This window comes from Pangasianodon hypophthalmus, chromosome 14, assembly GCF_027358585.1.
Source record: "Pangasianodon hypophthalmus isolate fPanHyp1 chromosome 14, fPanHyp1.pri, whole genome shotgun sequence".
Taxonomy (NCBI): domain Eukaryota; kingdom Metazoa; phylum Chordata; class Actinopteri; order Siluriformes; family Pangasiidae; genus Pangasianodon; species Pangasianodon hypophthalmus.
In genome coordinates, this window is record NC_069723.1 from 19,994,506 (window position 1) to 20,019,619 (window position 25,114).

The 25,114-nt window shown below is 36.5% G+C and overlaps 1 protein-coding gene across 2 annotated transcripts in view; it reads left to right on the forward strand.

Moving 5' to 3' along the window:
* Window positions 1-25,114, forward strand: part of b3glcta (beta 3-glucosyltransferase a) — a 128,067-nt gene that overhangs the window by 69,836 nt on the left and 33,117 nt on the right. For both annotated transcript variants that reach the window (XM_053239497.1, XM_026935148.3), the window contains exons 5-9: window positions 9,663-9,739; window positions 10,016-10,127; window positions 13,069-13,205; window positions 17,336-17,399; window positions 20,096-20,227. In XM_053239497.1, coding sequence (XP_053095472.1) covers window positions 9,663-9,739; window positions 10,016-10,127; window positions 13,069-13,205; window positions 17,336-17,399; window positions 20,096-20,227 — 522 coding nt within the window. The remainder of the gene's footprint in view (window positions 1-9,662; window positions 9,740-10,015; window positions 10,128-13,068; window positions 13,206-17,335; window positions 17,400-20,095; window positions 20,228-25,114) is intronic.

A 25,114-nucleotide genomic window follows, 5' to 3' on the forward strand; every position in this document is an offset into this window, starting at 1 on the left:
CCTTCTCCATTCTTACCCACCTCAGTGTGGTGGTAAATCTTCTTTCTGCCTTGCTCACTTTCCCTCCACCTAACCTTCATGGTCTAGTTGAGCAAGCCTTTTCTTCCTTTCTGTCTGTTTATCACACACTGACTATTTTTAAAACGTGTCTTAAGACTCATCGGGTTTTCACTTCCCCGAGTTATGACCTTTCTGACAAATCTCTTTGTCTTTTGTTAATGAATTTAACACTTCTGATGCATTTGACTTTGTCATGCACTCAAACATTGTAGGTATCTCTGTGCCAGATTTACACGAATCCTCAGACTGGTTTACTCTGTGCTTTGCTGAACCAGCTTCATGGCGCTATTGGCCAGGTGATGAGCAGTGCCTGCTTTCTCTCCTTAACACTCAGGCTTAAGAGTTCAGTCTTGATGTCATCAGACCATGGCATTTTGTTTAACATTGTCTGAGTCCTTTAGGTCCCTTTTACTGAGAAACTATTTTAGCATAAAAAATCTAATTTGCGGAGTTCTGCAGAGATGCTCATACTTCTGGAAGGTTCTCCTGTTTCCACATAGAAACACTGGAGTTCTGTCAAATTGGCCTTTGGGTTTTTAGTCACCTCCATGACCGAAGAAGCTCTAGGAAGAGTCACTGGACCTTTAAAGCTGCAGATTTATTTAACTTGCCTCAGAGGTTGAGGGAAATAATGCCTTGTTTTGGGGGGATTTTTTGTTTTTTTGGCTCTGTAGTTCATTGTGATCTGTGGGGCTTTATACAGACACACCTTTTAAGAATAGCAGTGAAATAAGGAAAATTAATCCTTGTGGAACTTATTAACTGCTCTCTCTCACATCCTAATGAGACTCTAATTGAGTTCTTTATTAAAGGCAAGAGTAAAAACAGTAAAACCGTTAAGCCTATAGATAAAAGGCTCATCGACATCAACTGTAAAACTTAAATATGTTGGTGAGATTAAAGCACCTAATTACAGTGTTAGAGATTTTGGCCTTTTCTGATTAGATTAGATTAGATTAGATTAGATCTAGCTTGTTCCAACAAAATTAGTTAAGTAACATTTCACAATTCACAACACATTCATATTATTCAGTGCACTTTCTGTTCATCATGTAGACTTTTAAACTTATTATTATTTAAATTATGTATTACAGTATTTTCTTTATTTTGTCATTTAAACAAAAATATAGGATTTTCAAATACCTTTGGCCAGGCAATGTACTTAATTGTGATAAGTTATTTCCTTTCGATTATTTTTTCTATAAAACTGTGAAAACACATTATTTTTTTCTTTATAGAGTATGTTTTGCAGTGATGAGAAAAAAAGGATTTAATCAAAACAGTAAAACTGTAATAGTGTAAAAAAAAAAAAAAAAAAAAAAAAAAAGATGGAAACCTTGAATAACTCTGAATGCACAGTACTTTATGAATGTACTGTATAGTAATTTAGTTTTTATTTTTAATATTACTATACAGAATCAACACTTTTATGGCTCTGTATATTATACGCAGTACAACAACATCTTATTTAGATAGCTTGAAGCACTTTTATTGTTTGTCTGAAGTCTGTACTATTCCAGATTGGACTGTACTGGAATGGGAAGAGTGTGTGATGGATGTGGATGTGATGAAGTTGATGTTTTCACCAGAAGGGGGAGAGAGCGTCAGACATAAAGACTGCACTGATGCATCATTACTGCCAAAAATCTCTCAGAGAGCATTATTGTCTTGTGCCAAATTGGGATTTTCTGTTATTTTGGGCTGCTTTTGGCTGAATACGAAATTAGTTTTACAACCCTCTCAAATCACACCATAAATTCCATTGCTTAATGATGTAACCTGAGCGGAATATAAAAGGTGTCCATGGGGTTATTAATACTCAGACCTAACAGGCTTGTTCTGAATTTCTCTGAGCTTGCTAGGGCTTAAAGATCTTTTTTCCCTTTCATCTCCCAAAACTAAGACATACTATCTAACAGCCAGCATATAAAAGTATTAAGTGTATCAGGTAAGGATCTGTCAAGTGTTAAGTAACATTCGTATAGAGCGGTATTCAGAGTCTGCGACGTAAGTTCAAATTATGTCAGTATTTACGAGGAAAGTTCCTTGTATTCAGAGTTAGGTTACGCACATGCTGAGGTCGATTTTCTGGGATTTCCATTCAGATCATACAAATCCCCTGCATGTAGGTCCTACCTCTGATTTTTCCACTTGTTTCTTTGGTAAGTATGAGTATGAGATGTCTTAGACAGGTGTCTCAGTAGTATCTAGACCACTGACTTTAAACACAAGCATTTAAGCTTGAAAAAAAAACAGTGGATAGAAAATGAACACTGAAGAAGGAAAAGACTTTTTTCTTTTCTGTCGAATGTAATATGATGTACGAATGAATGTGAATGATGTAGAATGAGAAGATGGTAAGCATTAAAATAAATTATTATTATTATTATTATTATTATTATTATATTGTGCACTGCAAGTTTAATGAAAACACAGTATACTAAATCGAGGTCATGGTTATCAGTCATAACGTATGCACAGGATGTAGTCAGTTTTATGAACTCACTTTTTCGAGTTGCTAAAGTAATAAAATAATGTCAATGTCTCTATTCATTCAAAATGCTTTCTTATAAAGAAAACGATATTTTGAATGTCTTTTGGCAGCTGCTGATCAGTTTCTTCACTGAAAACAGCACAAATCTGGCAACACTGATGCTGAAAATGATAACAATACCTCTTACTTGTCACAGGATATTTCTCTGTATATGCATGGGTCTCAGATATGATTTATTAAAAGCAATATTTTCAATATGCTAGGCATTAATTTTGTTGTTTGTGTCATGTCACAACTACATTGACAACAGTTTCAGTAAGTGTGTCAGTGCGTGTCATGTTCAGTGATGGATCTTTGGTGTTTAACATTTCGAGACAGCAGCCAGCTGTACCAACTACAAGCAGACCTCACACAGAGGAAGACATTCAGCATAATGAAGTCTATAATTGACACTATATTTCACAGTCATGGGAAAGTTAGGACAGCTAAATTAGATTTCTATTTTTTTGTTTGTTTGCTTTCTCATATGTGTGTTAAGATGCACAAATGACTTTTGCTGTACTTTATTCTACAAGCTGGGAGTGTTTCATTTGCTAGAGATCCTGTTTTGACCATGCTGCGAGATGGCTCAGGGCTGAATTTATCAATGACTTTGTGTAATGAATTAAAAAGGAAAATCGTGTTTTAATTGTGATGGACTCAGCTGTCGTGTGGTGTTTGTTGTGCACTTGAGGCCTATAAGGAGCCATGCCTGCTGTGGAAGCATGATCAAACACATTCCCATAAATCAGTACTGCAATATAGTTTAATAGGAAAGTCTGAGGAAGCTAAAAACAAATGAGACAAATGTGAGACAGCTAGTAAATAGGAAGGAACACGGGATATTCTGTTTATAATTTTTCAAGAGGAAGAATGATACAAGTTATAAAGATAGCTGCTTCTTTTAAATGTCACTTGATGTTCCAGTCTACACTGTAAAAAATTTTACTTTGTAAATTGACAGTGCTAAGCGAAAAACTGTATTTTAACAGGAGTATAACTGTATTATTACAGTACACTTTACACTAATCCTGTTGTTTGAACTCTTTTAGTGCCAAATATACATCTTAAATAAATTTAAGTAAATACCCTAACTAATGAATTTAATAAATCTATTTATATTCATGCAATCATTTCTGTCCACATAAGAACAAATATACAGTACAAAATGACATTATAAGACCTTGTTAAAATTCAAGTTAAGCAATAAAAAACTGCTAAAATGAAACGTTACACAACAAGAACCACAATAACAAAATACCACAAGTAGAAAGCAATAGCTCCCTAGCTGGGCTAATGTTACCTAGCATAACCTAGCTTTACCGACAGTTTAAACACACCCTGCCTCGCTAAAATAATTGGAGCAGAATTTCTAATCTGTTATTGCGCAATGTGCATGTATGTATGTATGTATACAATACTGTAAAATTCATACACACATCTACAGAAATTCAATGATTATACTGAGCAGTAAACAGTAATACAACCAGTAATCATAATTTGCTTTTAAATTTAAAACTAATAAAATATTTTAGGTAGACTCAATAAGTGTTGAATACCGCAATGACAATATGAGATGTGATAAATTTAAACTATAAGTATTTTAATGTGGATGTGATACAAAACCTGATGATACAAAATGAGCATATTCAACAAGACACATCAGTAATTCCAATATTTATCTTCTTAAAAAAATTACTATTGTGCAAAATACAAAATAGCTTCACATCAAGATGCTAGTTTCATTTATGGTCTTCAGTTTTTTTTTTTTTTTTGTTTTTTTTTTAAATGTGGTTAGGCTGAATTGCAAAAGACTTCCTATTCACTACTTATGCGCTCTACATAGGGTATAGCATAATGCTGTTGCAAACCCTACATGCGATACATCATGTATCGCACAGCCTTTGAGATTCAGCCACAGAAAAAAAAAAAAAGCAAAAAGGCAAAACTTTCAATTTCATTTATTTTATATAGAGTAAACACTACTTGTACTTACTTAAATAAGCTCAAAATTACTTATTTAAATGTAACTGCTCCACTACTATGGAGACGATTCTGTACCAGAGCAAAAAAACAATCACAGCAGTGAAAAAATGTGAAATACATTACACAAACTGTATTGCTTTTTATTACATGCATAAAGCATTATACAGTGAAGAGCAGAACCTTCATTACATTGCTCTCTTGAATGTAAAATCAGTAGGGTATTGCTTTTTAAGAATTAAACGCTAACTCTGTGATAGAAATGAATTTATTACTATGTTGCATTGCATTTCACTTTCATCAGTGCACTGCAGTCATGTCACACTGAAATGTAATCACTGTCCAATCACAGCCATGCGCTGCACTCCGGGGCGTGGTTGTTGAGACGAGACGCCTGGAAGTGTCATTTTCATGGTGCATTGATTTTTCTTTCCTACTGCATTGATTTGTTGAACCCTTAACCATCAAGCTTTTTAGAATTACTCATAAAGCAGATAAAAAGTATTAAAATCTACTGCTTATACTGCCTGATATATTTTACACATAGATTTTGGACTGTGACCATCATTTTGTTTAAAACCTGCAGACGTACAGTCACGTGGTAACAATTCCTCCTCACATACATACATAGTGTTTATTTTTTTATTCCTCAAAAGTACAGGAGCACATATTTCAGTCTAATGGCTAATAATAGTGTTTGGCTGTTTGTGTATGTGTGTGTTTTACACACATACAGTTGTCTCTGGCATGCTGTGAGAGCCAAATGGACCAGACATACACAATTAACTATTAATCAGAACCAACCGAGCAAACAGACGCACAGAGGACACATTTAAACAAGTTAATTGTTAGAAGTCCGTACAAATTTCATTAACTGTGTTTTTTTATTTTGTGTGTGTGTGTGTGACAGAGAGAGCAAGCCTGTTTTCAAATTGGAAGCCCTAATTTACTGTAAACACACTCATTTCCGTTAGGGCCAATTATAAGTCCAGCTTGGCGCTAATGATTTTGCACAGGTGCCATGGCATATGTAGGGGCACACCGTGTGTTTTATATGTCTGGGATAATTTATTCTAATTGGCAGTGACACAAACACACTTTAGAGCATGCTGTGAGCTGAAGTTTATGTATATTCCATGATGTTACTCAAGCTACTGCCTGAAATGTGAACAACTTCGGTTGGCTTCGTAATGATTTAATAAGGAGAACTGCACTTTTGTTGTGGTCGACACAGTTTTTGTGTGTGTGTGTGTGTGCGTATTATAGTCTTGAGTCCTATAAAGAGCTATAATCTCCCATACTAATGTGGTTTGGAGGCTTCTGACCAATATTTTTGAACATTGAGCTACCTTATTGTCTGGCAGCGCTCAGGGTTCTCGGGTTGCAGCACAGAATTGCTTGCTCTTTGCCAGTGGTGACTAACATTTTAATTCTTTTCACACTTTGTGGCAGATGGTTTAAAAGAAAAAAGCAATTGGCTGGCTGCTTTTTATTGGTTTTCCAATAAAAAGGTCACATTACTGAAACTGGAGCTGGAAGGTCGTGAACATGTCAGCGTAAATGACTCCCAATAAGCTCCTTACCACTTCCTGTTGTTTTTTTCTGGCTCTTGGATGGACCTTCTAATACAAACAAAATTTTAGAATCAAAGTGTCCGCAGTTTGTCTCCTCTCAGGACGTTTACGAACCTTTTTAAATTTCCAGTGATGTCAGCCAGACAGGTTAGCACCATCAGGTAAGAGCATGTGTGTGTAAAGCGCAGTTAGCTCTGATGTGCTAATTACTGACGCATGATGGTGGATGGAGCTTCACTGAAGCGGTATGTTCTGCCCAGTGAACACCAGGCAGCAGCAGGTCTCACTGACCCCAGTCATTATCATCATCTTTTTCATTATTGTTGTCCCGAGTCACAGCTCAGTGGCAGGTTTAGCAGCCTGCACACACTTAAATCACAGTGAGATCTGTGACTTTCTGACCTCTTTTTATATGTCATCCTCCCTTTGAAGGCATGGATGAAATATATAGAGGATGGAGAGCAGATTTTAAACCCTTGTGCTTGCCCTTTAGCATGTCTGTGTAGCATTGTAATAGTTCACTGATGTGTTTAGTTTTATAAGATTTTCTTTTAAAAGACAAATCTTTCAAAAGTCTCAGAAAATGGCAGCACATCCACAGAGGCACTTATATCAGCTGTTCACAGGGTTGCCAGATCTAGTTTAATAGCCAGTTTAAAAATGCTGTATACCCACTAAATTTTTTTGTTTTATAGCAAACAATCAGAATTAAATCTAATAAAGCTTAGACAGTTTGTCTTTGATGAAGAGAACCATTTGTACTGTAAGATGTACTGCAATGATTGGGAGAGGGAATGGGGGATTATGGAGTGGCTAATGTTGATACATCAGAAATGCGTGTGTACCATGGTGACCTTGTTTTCCACGCAAAGGCTGAGAAAAGGAAGGCCTCCCTTTTTCAGTGCTGATATTTTTTGGACTAGTTTCAAGACTTCTGTGTGGATTTTGAGATGTCGTTGGGATGGAAATTTTGATGAAACCTGGCAACCCTAATAATATTAGCTTTTCAAAAGTACATTAGTACTTCAAAAACTACTCAAAATGAGCTGGCTGACTGCATGATGGATGGCTGGTGTGTGTTGTTGACTCTCGACTGTTTATTACAGGGTTATTTGAAAAATTCACGAGATAGTAGCCTATAGAAAAAGTCAAGCGTGATAGCCTCTCAGCTTAATTTTCTTTACGGCTATGTCATTGTTTATGTCAACCAGACATACCCACCATAATCTATGGCCACATGCCACTGCTGGTATACAAACAGTATAGAGAGAGAGAAGAGTCAATACTGGGTAATCAAATGCCCATTTGAGTCACTTTAACACAGTTAAGGTTGTCTAGGTGGACTTAGATTGATAGCGGTGTCACAACTGTTCTTGTGATTAAAGCTTAGGGGCTCTGGTGTATGGGTTGGCACAAGACAAATAACATAAATATAGTAAAAGAGGATAAAAAAAAACCCTTTGTTGTACATTATGTCACATGGCTTATTATACAAATTGATATCAAACCTTTAAGTGAAATTTAATGGCATGACATAATGAAATCATCACTGCGTTGCTCGGTGCACACTCCGTTCTTAAACTATATCATAGCACGGCCCAGCAGTCTCATATACTGTTGTCCCAAAGTGTCTATATATAGGGGAAATTAACACTTTTTACCAAAATGTAAGTTTTTTTTTTTTTTTTGTTTTGTTTTTTTTTTTAACAAAACATCCTCTACATGATTGCCATTTCTTTGTAAACACACATGGAGTCGTCTCTCCCACTCACGATGAACTCGTGTTAGCACGTCTGGTGTTATGCATGTAGTTGCATGTAAAGTCCAACGCAACCTTGCCACAGCTTCCCGATCCAGCCATGAGAATGATTTCTATATGTTCTTCTTTTATCAAAGACATTCTAAAGGCTATCTGAAAAAAATGTATAATATAAACTAAGTATGAAAGAAGACATTTTGCTAAAAGGTGTTAATTTCCCCTATATATAGAGACTTTTGGGACACCCCGTGTGTGTGTGTGTGTGTGTGTATATATATATACATATATATATATATATATATATATATATATATATATATATATATATATATATATATATATATATATATATGTGTGTGTGTGTATATATATATATAGACACTTTTTATGAAGATTTTTATGTGTGTGTGTGTATATAGACACTTTTTATGAAGATTTTTATGAAAAAGGACCTTAAATTAGCAACATGTACCTTTAATATGTTATGGAATAATGGTATATTAATCTAAACCCATACATTTGAATGTTCTCAGAAATCACATGAGAGTAGTGGAGACTACCATCAACTAGTATTTAGGTTATTATGCCTAATACTTGTCACTTGAAAGGGTTTAATCTTAAACTCAATGACTAAAAACCATAATTTTAATTTTAATTAAACTGCAATTTTAATAGAACCAGGACGTGCTGTTAATATGATACCCAGTGTTTTATCTACAGCAGGATGAAAAGTTGAAAAGTTCAGGTATATAAAGCTCTAACATCTAAATTAAATCTGTTCTGTGATCATCAGGGGGTCCTTGGAAATTGATTTTTATGCTGGATCTTGTCCTGGCAAAAAAGTTTGAGAAGCTCTGACCTAAACCATTTGGAAATGCTAGTTTCCCCGAACTTTTAAAGGACATATTTTATCAGTACCCAAGCATCAGGAAATGATCACTGGTACATTGCAGCACTTTTGGTTCTTTCATCCTTCCATCCTGCTTCCTGAATGAGTTTGTGCAGTAGCTGTAGCTGGGATCACACACGCTTCATCGCGCCTCATGCCGTTATGGCCAACAGCGATCTGAACTAAGCAGGTCTGTCTCTGTTGCAGCACAAAAGTCTAGTTAACAACTCGCTGCTTTAAGCTCTTTTTTTATTGACACACTCACTTTTTCTCATTACTCTTTAGTCTTTCTGTTATGCCCACTACAAAAAGCTCAAGTCCCAGAGCATGTGTTATAATTTTCAGCAGTTCTATATTAAAATACCCAGTATAGCTGGTATCAAGCTCTATTAAATATGAGATGAGTGGATTGAGATAGGGACTAAAATTGTTTCGTAACTGTAAGCCCAGTCATCTTTAACACTTTATTTCAGCTTGCTAACCTAAGATATATATTATAGAAACATAATTTATGTAGTATATGATTAGGATTTTTAAAAATGCCTCTTCAGACCTCCTGCTTTGTGCATAGTTAGAAAATAGATGATTGTTAGCTAATCAGATTATCAGGGTTTAAACCAATAGAAAGATATTAGAAAATTGCTACAGTAACTGGCCCTCATTTTCAGTCATAAATATCTTATTACCTGATCCGAAAAGACTTTTACTGCTCATTAGCACTTAACAAACTAGCTAAATCTGTCTATTTAGAACATGGTGAACACATTTTTTCATAGGTCGTCTGTGTGAAAGCTGTAAGTATATTAACCGTAACCTATAAAACAGGTTTTTTATTATAGATTTCTAACTTTCTTTCCTGTTCAGAGCCTTCCAGTCATTCTGCTTCTTCACACACTGTCTGAAAACGAGGGAGACTGGAGCATTCTTCCCCTGCTGCCTTAGTAAGTACACTCACTCCATCTGTGCTCATATGGCCATTACACACAAATACACACACACACATACACACAGATGAGCAGATGCAGATCATAAAAACACACTGCATGGATCCAACTGACTCCATCTGCTGCGATGAATCTTTTACAGATCAATACCACAATATTTGTTAATAACAGTTCTCAGTAGATACTGATAATACAGAAACGTTATGCTTGGCACACTGACCATCATTAGCGAAACAGAGCATATGAGTGTATCATATCTGTTTGTTTCTTTAGCTTTTCCTCTCACTTTGGAAAAAACTCCTCATGGGTTATGTTTCTTGAAGAGGAAACGAACATAAAACTGGAGAAACTTTACAGCGTCCTCAAAAAGTTTGAGCGCAGAAAAGTAAGTGCACTTTTTTAAAATTATAATGTGGAATCTCTTTTGTCGTGCAATCGCACATGTCCCTTACATTTCACATAATTCTACAGTGTACGTCGAAGGCTATGATCCTCCAGAAAGGAAATATTGAAAAACAGCGTTTAAGTGCTCATGTCTGTTTCTAAGACAATGTGATTAGTATTAATTAAGTGGAAGTTTCCTAAATTGTTTTGTCTTCTGGGAAACATGTATGCTGTATATGCATGTATTATGTAGCTTCTGAAGGGCAGTGCTAAATGAAAAAAAATAAGATATTTAAACAAACTAATAACAGTTCACATCGATCATCCTGTTCCAAAGTTTACATCCCCCTGGCTTTTCATGTATCATGTTGCCTTCTTGAGTATCAGTGAATGTTTGCACCTTTCGTAATAGTTGTGTACGAGTCCCTCAGCTGTCCTCAGTGTGAAAAGATGGATCTCAAAATCATATAGTCACTGCTGGAAAGTGGTCAAATATGCAGAAGATGCTGGAAAAGCAAAGAATGTGCAGGACCTGGAGGATTTTTCTTAAGAACAGTGGGCAGTTTATCTGCTCAGGACAAACAGGACACTCAGGAACAACTCTCACAAAAGATAAAAACAGACATTGATCGTCCAGGTAACAGCACAGTATTATCTTAGGAGATGCTCTTTCACTGTTTAGTCATCACTTTGTCTCTGTGAGTTTGCATTTTCTGGAGCTTTGTGGGTGTCATTTATGTAAACCATCTGTGCCATGAACTTGCTTTGGACACACATCTTTTAGTAAGTTTGCACACAACTTTGGTAAAGCAATGACTGGACACCTGACATAACAAAGGGAATGTACATCATGTGTACAGTAATGAGCTGAACGGATATGACGTTATTGGCAGTTAGATTGTTAATAAACTGTCTGAGAGATTATTTATTAGGAGGCGAATGTGAATGATGTGTGTTAGGTTGTTTTCAAGGTTGGCTTTTGATTAGCAGTACAGTTTGACAGACATGATTGTCAGACTGCAGCATTCTGTATGTAAACTGCGAAAAATGCAGAAAACACTCGGTTTTGCTTGAGCAGTTCTGTGAACACTGGCACAAAGCAGACTGACAGGCATTCAGGCCCAGAACTATGAGCAATCAGGGAGTCATAGTGGCAAAAATATCCATCAGTATTTTTTTTTTATTATTATTATTCATTCAGAGTGGAAATCTCTTGATGTCTCCCTTAGGCACTGTAGAAAATACCATGGCTGAGATTGTTTCTGTGATTCAGAGCATAGATCTGCAGTTTGCTCTGACAATACACTTTTGAGTTTTATTGGTCTGCGATTTTCCGAATACCTGTGTAAATCTTTCCACAAATCTGTTATCATTAACTGCCAGCTACTCTGTACTTTTTATGATGAAATGCTTTAAATATATCTTGCTAACACAAACTCTTCCTAAAAGAGATTACAGTAGTAGATGTCTTCCAGGTTACATTGCTGGAGATCAGGTGCACTTCCACTTCCACAGGATCAGCTCCACGTTTTGGACTAGACTAGATTGACAGACATTGTTGCTATAAAGCAGCTTTACAGAAATCCGGGTGCAGATTTGGATCCCAAATGAGCAAGTCTGTAGTGACAGTGACAGAAAAACTCCCTGAGATGGAATAGGGAAGAAGCCTTAAGAAGAACCAGATTTAGACCTGTGCTCTTCCTGTGCTGACGCTGGATAGACACCAGATAATTACAGTAAATAGTAATAAGGTCTAAAAACAAAGAACAAAATGTTTTAAAGGATGTTCTTATATGGAGCCAGGGTAATTTTTTTAAGATGTCAGTTAACGGAAAGGATTTGAAAGCTGTTCCATAATAATATAATTCTTCATTAAGGGGAGAGCTGGCGGTGTATTAAAATTCACAGCTTACAGCGGGGGAAAGCCTTTCTTGGGCAAATTTGAGGAGAGAAATGTCATAAAAGGTATAAATTTCCTCCTTCTCCTTCTCATTTACCTCTTGCCTGGAAAGTTTTAGGCACTCATACGCTCGAGGTCTTTCCGCTGGCGCCATTTTATTTCTGGCGCCAGTCAGCGATCAAAGCAGTAAAGTCTTAGAAAATAAGGTTAGATCTAGTACACTAATGATTTTTTTAAATCTCTCTGGGGGAACCACGAATGAACTGTGGTGAAAACAATTTAGGGAAAATGCACACTGCTTTTAATTTTAAATTAATCAATCATTCGTACTTATAAGATTGTTTTTATAAGATTCCTGGTCATTCCTTCCTGTATATGCTTTACTCATTAAGTTAGTTTGTTAGTTAGTTAGTGGATAGTGAACATACAGTATGGTACTCACCTACCACTCACCTACTACTTTATTAGGAACACCTGTACACCTGCTCATTCATGAAATTATGCAGTCAACCAATCATGTTGCAACAGTGCAGTGCATTAAATCATGCAGATACAGGACAAGAGCTTCAGTCAGTATTCACATCAAACACCAGAAAGGGTGGAAAATGCGATCTCGGTGACTTTGATGGTGACGTGGTTGTTGGTGCCGAATGGACTAGTTTAAATATTACATAAACAGCTCTTGATATAAATAAATATCTCTTGATATTTTCATGCAAAACAGTCTGACCAGGTGTACAGGTGTTCCTATTAAAGTGGCCGGTGACTGTAGATCAAGCTGTCATGCCGTTATTAGAGAGGCAGTACTCACAACTGTTTTGTAAGTACTTACAAGTGACAGATATGGTCTATGGTGATTTAAAAAAATAAATAAATCAAAGGTTCTGTCTACTGCGCCTCCTCTTAGTGTCTGTATCTGTTCAGAACACGTTATCTGTTCATTCAGAATAATGTATTCCTATTCTGTTCCATCCCTAATCTTTGCATTTTCTTTGATGTTGGATGAGAATTACTCACTGCTCCCTCTTTTCTGTGCCTTCAGGAATGGTTTCTTGGCAAGCCGCTTCACGATGATGAATCCACCATCATCCACCATTACGCCTTTGCTGAGAACCCGTCTGCCTTCAAGTACCCAGACTTCAGTGCAGGATGGGCTCTGAGCGTGCCGCTGGTCACCAGGTCAGACTGGATCTCTCACTTTCAGCTCAGCTCACTCACACACTTTGGAAGTTACGTGAGATTACTGTGGATGGTGCCACTTGGAAACCGTGAAGATGGCTTTGGACTACAATGGATATGAACCGTTTTGCTGCGATGACTTAGAACTGCAATTGCTTTGATAGCTTTTGCAATTCCCAGAAACAGTTTTGCACTCAAGTCAGTGAACAGATGATAACTTCAGCAAAATAGACTTCATGTGTAAATTATAATGAACTTTCGTGGTTACACAATTGCATTTTTTGACCATATAGTGTACAGTTATAGAAGGGATTTATTTATAATCGCATTGTCTGGTGTCACCCAGATGAGGATGGGTTCCCTTTTGAGTCTGGTTCCTCTCAAGGTTTCTTCCTCATATCATCTCAGGGAGTTTTTCCTTGCCACCTTCACCTCTGGCTTGCTCATTAGGGATAAATTCATAAATTTAAAATTTATATCCTGAATTAATATATTTCTGTAAAGCTGCTTTGTGACAATGTCCGTTGTTAAAAGCGCTATACAAATAGAATTGAATTGAATTGAAGTGATTGATGGGACATGAAATTGTTCAGGCTGTTGTGGCACAGCCATTTTCTTGGCCTCATTCAGCAAGGCTGTTATATGTCTAGCCCATTACTAGGCAACAAGACAGCACCATAGATTCCATAATCTGTGTTGTTTTTACCGTACATCATAGGATAGATGGGCATGGCATAATTTGGCATATTAAATGACATAATATTGGCAATAACAGTTTTGTTAATAAAATCTTACTTTAATGATGAGACTAATGCTGGCTTCACTTACTGTGAAGTAATATAAGGTTAACAGAAGAATTTCTGGCTCGTCTTTGTCTCCGACTGATAATTGTCAGAGCCGTAGGCACTTTTATTAGCAGCTGTGGAGACAGTTGTGATTCAGCTAGACATGAAACAAGGAAGAAAGGTTCAAATTACTTTCTTCTCAACTATAAAACCCAGATAATATCATGTACATGGAATGCACTTTAAAGCTGAACTTGTATTTGTTCCAAAGGCATAAATGTCTTCAAAGAAAGTAATATCTAAAGTAGTTTCCATGGATAAAAATCATGGAGGCTGTCAGGGACCTGCAGAAACAAGAGCATGTGAGATTCTTAGAACAGCCTACCTGAAGATTTACTTATTAAACCATACAGCAGTGAACCTTTGAAAATGAATGTGCAAAAGACTCTTTATTGGAACACAAACCATATTGAGTTTCTCTCAAAAACCAGTAAAAAATAAACATCATCAAAGTTGTTGATTTTACCTGTATAGACAGAAGAACTGTAGCAGGTTCTCCAAGAAGTCTGGAAAAAGCTACCAGCAAATATCCATAAAGAATTTATTCATTTAAATGTGTGGGCAAATATGATCTAGACAGCATTTGATTCCTTCTAAAGAGCAATTTATTCCTTCTAAAACACATTTGATTCCTTTTGATAAAATTTGATTCCTTTTAGGCAGCATTTGATTCCTTCTAGAGAGCAATTGGTTCCTTCTAGATAACATTTGATTCCGTATTCTCACCTCCAGCCCAGTGTTCCTGGGATAGAGTCCGGACTAATTGCAACCCAGAGTGGTTAACGTTGATGAATGAATAAATAAACGAATGAATCAATGAATGAATGAATGAACAATCCCAAACACATATCACTCATGTCTAAGAGCACAGTGATATCTGTAAGGAAAGAGGCAGCCTCCTCTTCTGGATCTAACATCAAAAGTTTTAAGAGAGAAAGGCATCCAACAACTGAACAAGCCTTTGGCGGTTTGCATGAGGAACTTGTAGTTAGTGCTACTAAGAGAGGTGTTTATCTTTAATACATTCATTTATCCACTTTCTTTCCTCTTTTACTGGTAAGAATCACAGTGACAACAGGCTGAGAAGGTTAGCCCAGACTTCTTTATCCCCTGCCACAGATTCCAGCTCCTCCTGGGGTTTCTCCAGATATTTCCAAGCCAACTGTGAGATATAATGTCTCCAGCAGGTCCAGGAAATCCATCCAGTGAGACATGCTTCATACCAGATTCAACGAATCAGCTAATTAACAGTCAAAATTGGATGTGTCAGAGCAGCGAATAATAAAATGTGTTTAACAGGGTTGTGTACCTCAGCTTTAACGGATTGTATGGTATAGTATTAGGTGTTTATTCTGACCTTTTAATGTCCATATAACTTCCACCTCACCTCAACAGCCCACACCACTGTGTTCTTGTAAGATGCTGTCCATGGTGCTGAAGCTGTGCTGGATTCTAGTATTCAGAGCTCTCATTTATAAATCATTCATAAACATAGCCGTGTGCATTACCTGTGCATACACACATATCTACAAAGAGAATGCGATTTATCTTGTGATTTTCTTGCGCGTGAGGATGTGCATATATTTACACACACTCCTGACCATGCGTATGCAGAAACCCTGAGTGACATAAAAATAAATCGTGAGTAAGCTGATTATGAGGAGCTCTCATCACAATTAATGTCAGTCATGTCAGCATTAATGGACAGAGACATTTCTGGTTGCGGTGCTCATAAGGGACAGACAGGTGACACAGACGAACTGTAAAGTAAAATCATATGAAAGACACATGGAAAGATTGATTTCTGAGAGTGATGAGTAGCTCATCCGTTGAGTTTGTTTGCCCAGTGCAGTTTTAGTTGATCTCTGTTCTAGGGTTTTTAGCCATGTGCATGATTCAATGAGAAATTAGAAACATTTCCCAACCAACAATGAGCCGAACAATGGCACATCTTATGTGCATTCATATTGCTCAAGCTACAATACATTACATTTCCAAATATGGCAGCAGAATAAATAAATAAATAAATAAATTCAGTTTTATTTGTATAGCACTTTTAACAATGGACATTGTCACAAAGCAGCTTTACAGAAATAAATGGATTAAAAAAATAAATTGTAAATATGTGAATTTATCCCAAATGAGCAAGCCAGAGGCGACTGTGGCAAGGAAAAACTCCCTGAGATGATATGAGGAAGAAACTTTGAGAGGAAACAGGCTCAAAAGGGAACCCATCCTCATCTGGGTGTAACGGATAGTGCAATTATAAATAAATCCCTTCTATTATTGTGTACTATATGGACAAATAGTGCAATTGTGCAACCAGTAAATTCATCATAGTTTTCACAGGAAGTCCGGTTGGTTAAAATCTATCCACTGTCCACTGATGGAGTCCTGAGTATGAAGGTGTTCGTGGCAACCGTAGCCCCCAAGCCACTACAGCAATCGCAGTCCCAAGCCATTACAGTACAGCTCCCCATATGTGATCCCCATGCCATCTCCACAGCCCCCAGGTGGCACCATCCTGCAAACCAAACAGTTCTTCAGGCCGTCCATATGGGGCCACCCCCAGCAGCAGCGAGCGAACTCAACTAACTAACTAACTAACTAACTAACTAAATAAATAAATAAATAAATATTTTTACGCCATTGCAATTTTTCTAAATGTAATTGGGGCAATAGACTGCACACATGTAGCTATACATTTTAAAAACAAAATTAAATATTGTGTATTTTTTTTTTTTTTTTAAACAAACCACTCATGAAAGTGTTAAATAACTTTACTCTACTTTGTGTAACAGTTGCTCCATTTCGTTATCAGTCAATATACCGGAGCAATGCAGTGCCACAAGCAGGCTACGTAAATGGCGCTTTGGGGGCGCTTCTTTATATAAATGAGGGTTGGCGTGCACGAGCACATCAGTTTAGAGTACGTGGAATTTATCATCATCTATTGTGTACAGCTGTGTGATAAATGGCAATTTCCTTATGCGTCCTGGCAGTACATGCACACAAATTGAAGATTTCTATGCAAAATTAAATGATAAATGACAGCCCTGGAGTTTTCCGATCAGTAGTGCCACTGTATATTAAATGCTGTCAGGTTTTCAGGGAAGTGACTAATCACATTTTATCCCCGTGTTGAAAGAATAAATGCAAAACTCACAAAGAGCAATAATTATTGTCAATTATAATGTATATATCACGATATATGGTGTAATTAACTCCCGGTGTATGCTTAATTAGGTGCTTAAAAAACTAATTTGAATGGATTTTTCATTTCAGGCTTGCCAATAAGGTACAAGAACAGCCTCTGAAGTCAGACTTCACCATAGACCTCAAACACGAGGTAAGTCAAATTTGTATTGATTTTGCACACTAATGCACTTTTTTATTAAGACTTCAGTCATGATGTTCATGAATTTTATATATTATTTTCTAATTTAAATCCGCTATGCTGACTGCTGATATTCAGTCTTTACTTGCGAGCACTCTGATCTCTCATCATGTTCTTTTTCATACGCCTTTCCATGCAGGCAGCTCTCCAATTTAAAATAGTCACGCTGCAGAGTCAAGGACCTTTTCAGATCGGCAATGCCACTCTGTGTCTCTTTCCATCTCTCTCTTCACTCACTCTTTTTTTTACGCCTTCTGGGCCTAGCTTGTCTCCTGAAAGTTTTTTTTTTTTTTTTTTTTTTACTCCCTATCACTGCACATCTTCAGTCCTCTCTCTCTCTCTTAAATTAAATCACCTTCATGATACCTCTATCTTGCTTTTTCTCTTTTCTTTTCCATTTCTTTCATATACCATTGATGTCGGCCGTCTTGCCTTTGGTGCGCAGGGCTGGATTTTTTTTTTTTTTTCTTTTTTTTCAGAGTGCCTCTGGATGTACTGTGAAAGTCACATTTTCTTGTCTATGAAGGTATATGAAAAGTCCTGGACTGTCTGAAGACATTACCATTAGTTCCAGCCCATAGTGTGACAATATGGTGTTAGAATATGTTTGGAATATAAATGCTATTTGGAAGTTATTGATGTAGCCACCATATCTTTCTAGCTTTCAGCTTTAGGATTTGCACAGTTGACTCCTCAGTGAATAAATGAATTTGGATTGGAGGTTATTTAATAATTTGACAGGAAGAGTATTATGAAATTGAAGCATTGTAATGCCTCAGAAAGGTTCTCGGTGAAGGATTGGAGTCATGTAGGTCAGTCTGAATGTCTCTTAGGTGTATGTCTAGGTAATTAGACTTGAATTTTAATCTTGATGACATTTCCTCACTCACTCGAGGTGTTTCATCAGTTGTGAAAGGAAATGACTCACACATAGCGCTGAAATGTTTTCTCTGAAGGTCTCACAAAAAAATCTCATTGAATTTACTTAATTCAAATGCATATATCAGTTCCACGCGAATGAATCGAGTTACACTAACACAATTTGTTTTCATACATTCAACATGTATTTTCAAAGGACTGAATGAAATTGAACTCTGTACTCTTACTCAAGCTCAGGATCAAGCCTAGGTCATTGGGCATTGGGCATTTGTCATTGGGCATTGGGCGCTGGGCGCAGGGCGCAGGGCGCAGTCGTGGCCTAATGGTTAGAGAGTCAGAACCCGAAGGTGAACCTGAAGGTTGTGGGTTCGAGTCTCGGGTCCGGCAGGGATTGTAGGTGGGGGGAGTGAATGACCAGCGCTCTCTCCCACACTCAATACCACGACTGAGGTGAGACTCTTGAGCAAGGCACCGAACCCCCAACTGCTCCCCGGGCGCCGCAGCAAAAAAAAAAGGCTGCCCACAGCTCCGGGTGTGTGTGTGTGTGTTCACTACTGTGTGTGTGCGCACTTGGATGGGTTAAATGCAGAGCACAAATTCCTAGTATGGGTGAAGCGGTGATGTTACCCGCTTCTGTCGTTCAAGCCCCAGCACCACCTTGAGCAAGGCCCTTAACCCTGAACCCAGCTTCTTCTATCAGACTGTTGGGCTGTATCAAATTTTAGCCAATATATGTGCATTTCCAGAATCGAAAATCTGAAAAAAGGTTTAAAAAAGGTAAACTGACCAGAAAACAAAACTGTACTTGCTTTGCAAACTTAACAGTCAGACAGTGAGACAATTCTTATTCTGAATCTTCTCATAGTCATGACTGGAACGCCACAGAAAAGGGGAAGAAACTACCGAAAAGTCAGTGAATTATCCTTAAGTTTATGTGTTTAGGTACATAGCCTGGACAAATTAATTACCTTATGCCAATCAGATGAGAAAAAAATAGCAAATTGGTCAAAGTTGACCAATTTGAGTATTAACTGTCTGATCCACCTGAGTGCTGAATTAATTGTCTGATCCACCTGAGTGCTGAAGTAATTGTCTGATCCACCTGAGTGCTGATTTAATTGTCTGATCCACCTGAGTGCTGAATTAATTGTCTGATCCACCTGAGTGCTGAAGTAATTGTCTGATCCACCTGAGTGCTGATTTAATTGTCTGATCCACCTGAGTGCTGAATTAATTGTCTGATCCACCTGAGTGCTGAAGTAATTGTCTGATCCACCTGAGTGCTGAATTAATTGTCTGATCCACCTGAGTGCTGAATTAATTGTCTGATCCACCTGAGTGCTGAATTAATTGTCTGATCCTCCTGAGTGCTGAATTAATTGTCTGATCCACCTGAGTGCTGAATTAATTGTCTGATCCACCTGAGTGCTGAATTAATTGTCTGATCCTCCTGAGTGCTGAATTAATTGTCTGATCCTCCTGAGTGCTGAATTAATTGTCATTAAATTACATGTATTTTTCATGTTGTCTTTTTTTAATGTTAAGCTGAGGAGATTGGACTGAAATGAGTTGGCATGAAATGATGAAATATTGACTATACGATATTTTTGTTGAAAGATGAAATCTATTAGTAAAAAAAACTGAAATTGAGTGCATATTGAAGAGAGCAGGGGTATAATATTTAAACACTGATGGTAGTAGTCACTTATTACTTTGCTATGCTTATAGATGCATCAGTGGTGTAACATTAAAGTGTGTTGTTGTTCTAGGTGGCGCTGTACATCTGGGATGAAGGTAAAGGGCCTCGACTTACGGCAGTTCCTGAACTGTGTACATTGCCGGAGCATTCACCTCAAGCCCAGCGCTGTGCCACTACTGTTAACACACACTCACCGCTGTGTGTAGGTAAACACAACATCTGGCAAGCACACTCAGTACTTACTCTCAGCTTTCACTCTTCATCAGTGAATCTTTTTATTTATATACAGCACCTCAGAGCAAGAATATTCAACGTACATGTACAACATTCAGCATGCAAGCTGTAGTCATGTACGGTGTATCACAGAGTTGTAGTGTTTAGGAGTACAAAACAAAAAAATGCAATGCAATCAGTAAACACACTACTGGATAAATAATGTTCTTGAATGATTCCTAGCTTGCCATAATAACTAAAAAGGTTTTTTTTTTTTTTTTTTGATTAATTAGTCTGTTTTTGCAAAAGAAAACGTGCTTGTCACACTCACATGAAGCAAAAACATAGCAAAGTGCTACATTAGAAACAGGAAAGTATAAATAAATGAATGAATAAATGAACGAATGACAGAATGACTAAAGGAATAATTAACTAAATTAATTAATTACATTGATTAAATACAAAGAAATTAAATTTAAAAAATTAAATACAAAGAAATTAAATTAAAAATGATTTCACAAAAACAGCAACAACAACAATAATAATAATAATAACAATAATAATAATAATAATAATGTTTTAGCTTAAAACTCCAGAAACATTGTAATATTTGATGTTAATACTCAGAGAAACTCAGTTAGATTGCATGGTGGATGTAAAACACTTTTCAAGGCACTGTTTCACTTTCCCTCAGGAGGTTATGACATTCTCCTCTTTCATTTTACTTTGCTTGATTTGAGACATGTGACATGGCATTACAAGGACACCAGAGGTAGAAAGTCCCGGTTTAATCTTGTGCAAACACGGAAATCCAGACAAATTTCAAGCTGCTGTGATTCTGTACACACCTTCATCACACTCATCTGCAGTCGTACTTCCTGAGATTGCTAGTGCACTTTTGCCTTCGGTAAAGTATTGCTAATGAAGGCTCCTGTTTAAACGTTGGAATAGAAATCACTTGTTATTGAGAACACATTGAACATGTCCTGTTTCTTTGAATAGGTTCAGAACTTTCTGAAGATATTTCTTTTCCTGAAGTGATTAACAGCCATTAATAATAATAACAATAATAATAATAATAATAATAATAAGTGGCCTATAGTGGCTGGTAAAAAAACAGTCTCTAAAAAAAGAGCCACTTTCCAATTGTTGCTGATTTTTTTTCTGAGACCTTTAGTCACATCTCTTCCTAGTTACCTTAAACACACAACAGATTTTCTTCAGCACTCGTCAGCTATTAACAATCTGGAAGAAGACATTATACTTGCCACAATGGATGGTATCTTTTATATACATTCCTCATACTGAGGGTCTTCTGGCATTTTCTTGATCTACACACTGATGACGATGGTTTGTCCAATGACTTATTGTAAATATGGCTGAACTTGAGGGAACAACTATGCGTGCCGCTATGGCCCCTGTTTATGATAAACTATTGTGAGAAATTATAATTATGAGAAGCTTTTATTTTATATATGAATTGCCTGAGACCATCCATTAAATTTACACGTCATATGGGTACCATGAAGGTTAATTTTTTGGACACCAGTATCTCAATTATTGGTGGGCGAATTGTGTCCTCTGTCTATATATTAAAAAAAAAACAAAACTATCTGCTAATAGCATTCATCCAGTCTATCTGAAACGAGGTCTACAATATAGTCAGTTCTCAAGACTGTATCATATTTGTTCCAATATAAATGATTTTGAAGCTCAAGCTCAGGTTTTATATGGTGATTTCAGGTCATGTGGATACGCCAGCAATTGGTTGGACACTGCACTTGATAGAGTCCGTTATTCATCCATGCTAGAAAAGACCAATCAGCAATTTTTCATGTGTTTTTTTTTTAAATCTACATTTAGTCCTTTGAGTTCAGAGATTAAAAAGATAATTTCTAATCACTGGTATATTATTTGAAGTGACAGGGAATTGATGGGCATATTCACTGATCCCCCTCTGTGTATTTATTATAGGAATGCTAACCTCAGGGATAGATTGGTGCATGCTGATACTACCATCATCTCCTCTGCAACCCTCATCGATGCCCAGGGGAATTTTCCATTTAACAATTGTACTTCCTGTTCTCATTACATCAAATCTTTTACACATCCGCATACTTCCAAAACTTATAACATTAAGCAATTGCTTACTTGTATAACTACATGTCTCATATGTGTATATATATATAATAGAAATATATATAATAGAAATAATAATAGAAATTATCATTATATAAATAAATGTACATTATGTATCAGAATTATTGAACATATGAGTGCTATCAGGAGACAAGATCATACATCTCCTGTCTCCCAACATTTTGATTGAGCCAAATATTGTTTTTTAGATTTCAAGTTCCTGGGCATTGAGAGGGTCCTTCCTCACAGGATGGGGGGAATCGAGACAAGAAATCATTGCAAAGAGAGGCTTTTTTGGATTTGTGAGCTAAACTCTTTAACCTCTAGTGGCTTGGATTTTTTCATGTTTCCTTTGATTTTATTTATTTTGTGCTGCAGTTTTTTATAACTTTGTGGTATAGTTTTTTTTTTTGACCTGGCTGTATGGAATTAGTGATAATCTTTGCGGTTCTCTTTTTGGCACCGGTGTTGTGCGGCTCCTCTGTTGAGGTGAAACAGTGGAATGGAGTATCATTCGTCCAGGACCACAGTGCAGCATACAAGACAGGACAGGGGCTTTGTTTTAAAGATTATATAGCATATAAACAGAGCCACATTTCTGTTTATATGGTATATAATTCTGAGCCATGTTTCTGTGGACGCTTCATTCACATTCATCTAAAGTCCTAATTTTTAACATTGTTCGAGGTTCAGTCACGAGTGCTATGTGTTTAATACTGTTTAATAATAAAATTAACTGTTAGACTCCATTGCTGTACTAATTGTATATTGTAATGAGATTTCAATAGGAAATGAACATGAGTTATTAAATGAAAATGGATTTTTTTTTTTTTTTTTTTGGAAAGGTACTTTTCCCCTCAATAAGAAATCATTATAATTTGTATAATAAGGCTTCCACAGCAGTGTGAGTTTCTTTTGCATTTTACTTTGTCAGCAAGTCTTGTCAGGATTCCCAGCAGGTCCAACATTAATCTCAGACCTACTGAAATAACTTCCTTTCCTCACCTTCAATCTTTTATCAGCTCACTTCAGATCTGATGTTATCACGCCTAGGTGGTGCTTCCCTCAGCACAGAGCCTTACTCAGACCAGCCTCACATCCACATATTTTCAAATGCATAAAGAGTGTTTTTGACCATCCTTCCACTAAAGCAAACATTCTTGATTTATTCCAAGCAGCAGATATTTCCTGAATATCTCTGTGCTGTCACAATGCTTTGCTCTCTCAGATCTGTGCATGTGTCTATGTGTATATTTATGCTTGATCATGGATTTGATCCAGGTGATATTACTGGTATTGAAATCACTGTAGCATCAGTTGGAACAATTGAAATCATAATCTAAAATCAAATAACAGGACTGTATGTGTTTAATATTGACTTCTGACTACTTACTCTCAGTTATTAAGTAAGCGATAAAACACCTGGGGCTATGCTGTTATAGGAAAATAATCAACAACAGGATAGAGTGACGTAGCCTTATTTTTATTATATTTTATTAGAATTTGTTTTTATTATATAATACTTATGTAATATATGATTTGCTTATTTTTTTATTTTTTATTTATTTTATTAATCTATTTTATTTTATTCATTTATTTATTATCGATCTCTCTCTATCTATGTATCTATCCATTTATTTTTTCAATTGAAAGACTTTTTATATGGATTTAGGTTAGATAATTTTCTCTGAGAAGATCCAATTATTTCAGAAGCACATCTCATAGAGACGGTGAGGAGCCGTGAAGCCAAAGGGTAATTGTGATGTACCTATTTTAACACAAAAAGGGAAAAAAAGGAGAATGGGGGGAAAAGCTGGCAGCACAGCTCCTGCAGGTGAAGTGAAGGTGTAAAGTGAAAAGAGCTTTTTTTCTTTTGTTTGAGTGAGCAAGATTAACCAAGACTAGGACGAGTTGAGCGCCACACATCTGGGAAGTGGGGCTGGGAAATTGACAGTTTAACTGTGAGTCTCGCAATTGTTATTTTTTTAGGATTTCTTATATAAAGCCTAGTGCTTAAGTGACGAGCTAGAATTCACATGTCCTATTATTTGATTGGACAAGTATCTCCTTCTCATGGCTAAATGTAGCTCCTGACTAGTTGGTGTGAGAGAAACTCTTTTAAAAAATGTGTGTTAATCCTAAAAGGAAGAATTAATTAATTAGAGATGCCCTGAGTGATTAACCTCCACTAAATTCTATCTATTCATATTTTAAAGACAACATTGGTGTTTACCTGATCAGTGTAATTTCTTTTCCCCAGATATGGGCAGTTTATTATCTAAGTTTTATTATCTACACAATCTAACATACACATTCTATTTAAATGTAATATTCTTCTAAAAAAAAGCACTATATTTCCACTACAAAAATCTTATTATTAAATGAATAATTTTCATATACTAATGAGATACTATTGATACTAATACTAATACTGATCTGAAATAAATATGATATTTGATGTTGTATATTTTGTGTAATATTTGATATTCACATTTCGCCTGAAGGAGAAATCAGGAAGGAAGATAAAATTCAGGGTCTGGTTCTTTTCAGTAAACCAGAAAGTAAAATCTGTCACACTAGAGAATGATCCCTGGGACACTATTCAAACCTCACGCTTTATAGAGTCACTCAAACCTATACTACATGCTCCGGATTTAAATAGAGCTTCAAAGTCTCTCTGTACACTCTGTGTGTGTGTGTGTGTGTGTGTGTTTGTGTTTGTGTTTGTGTGTGTGCA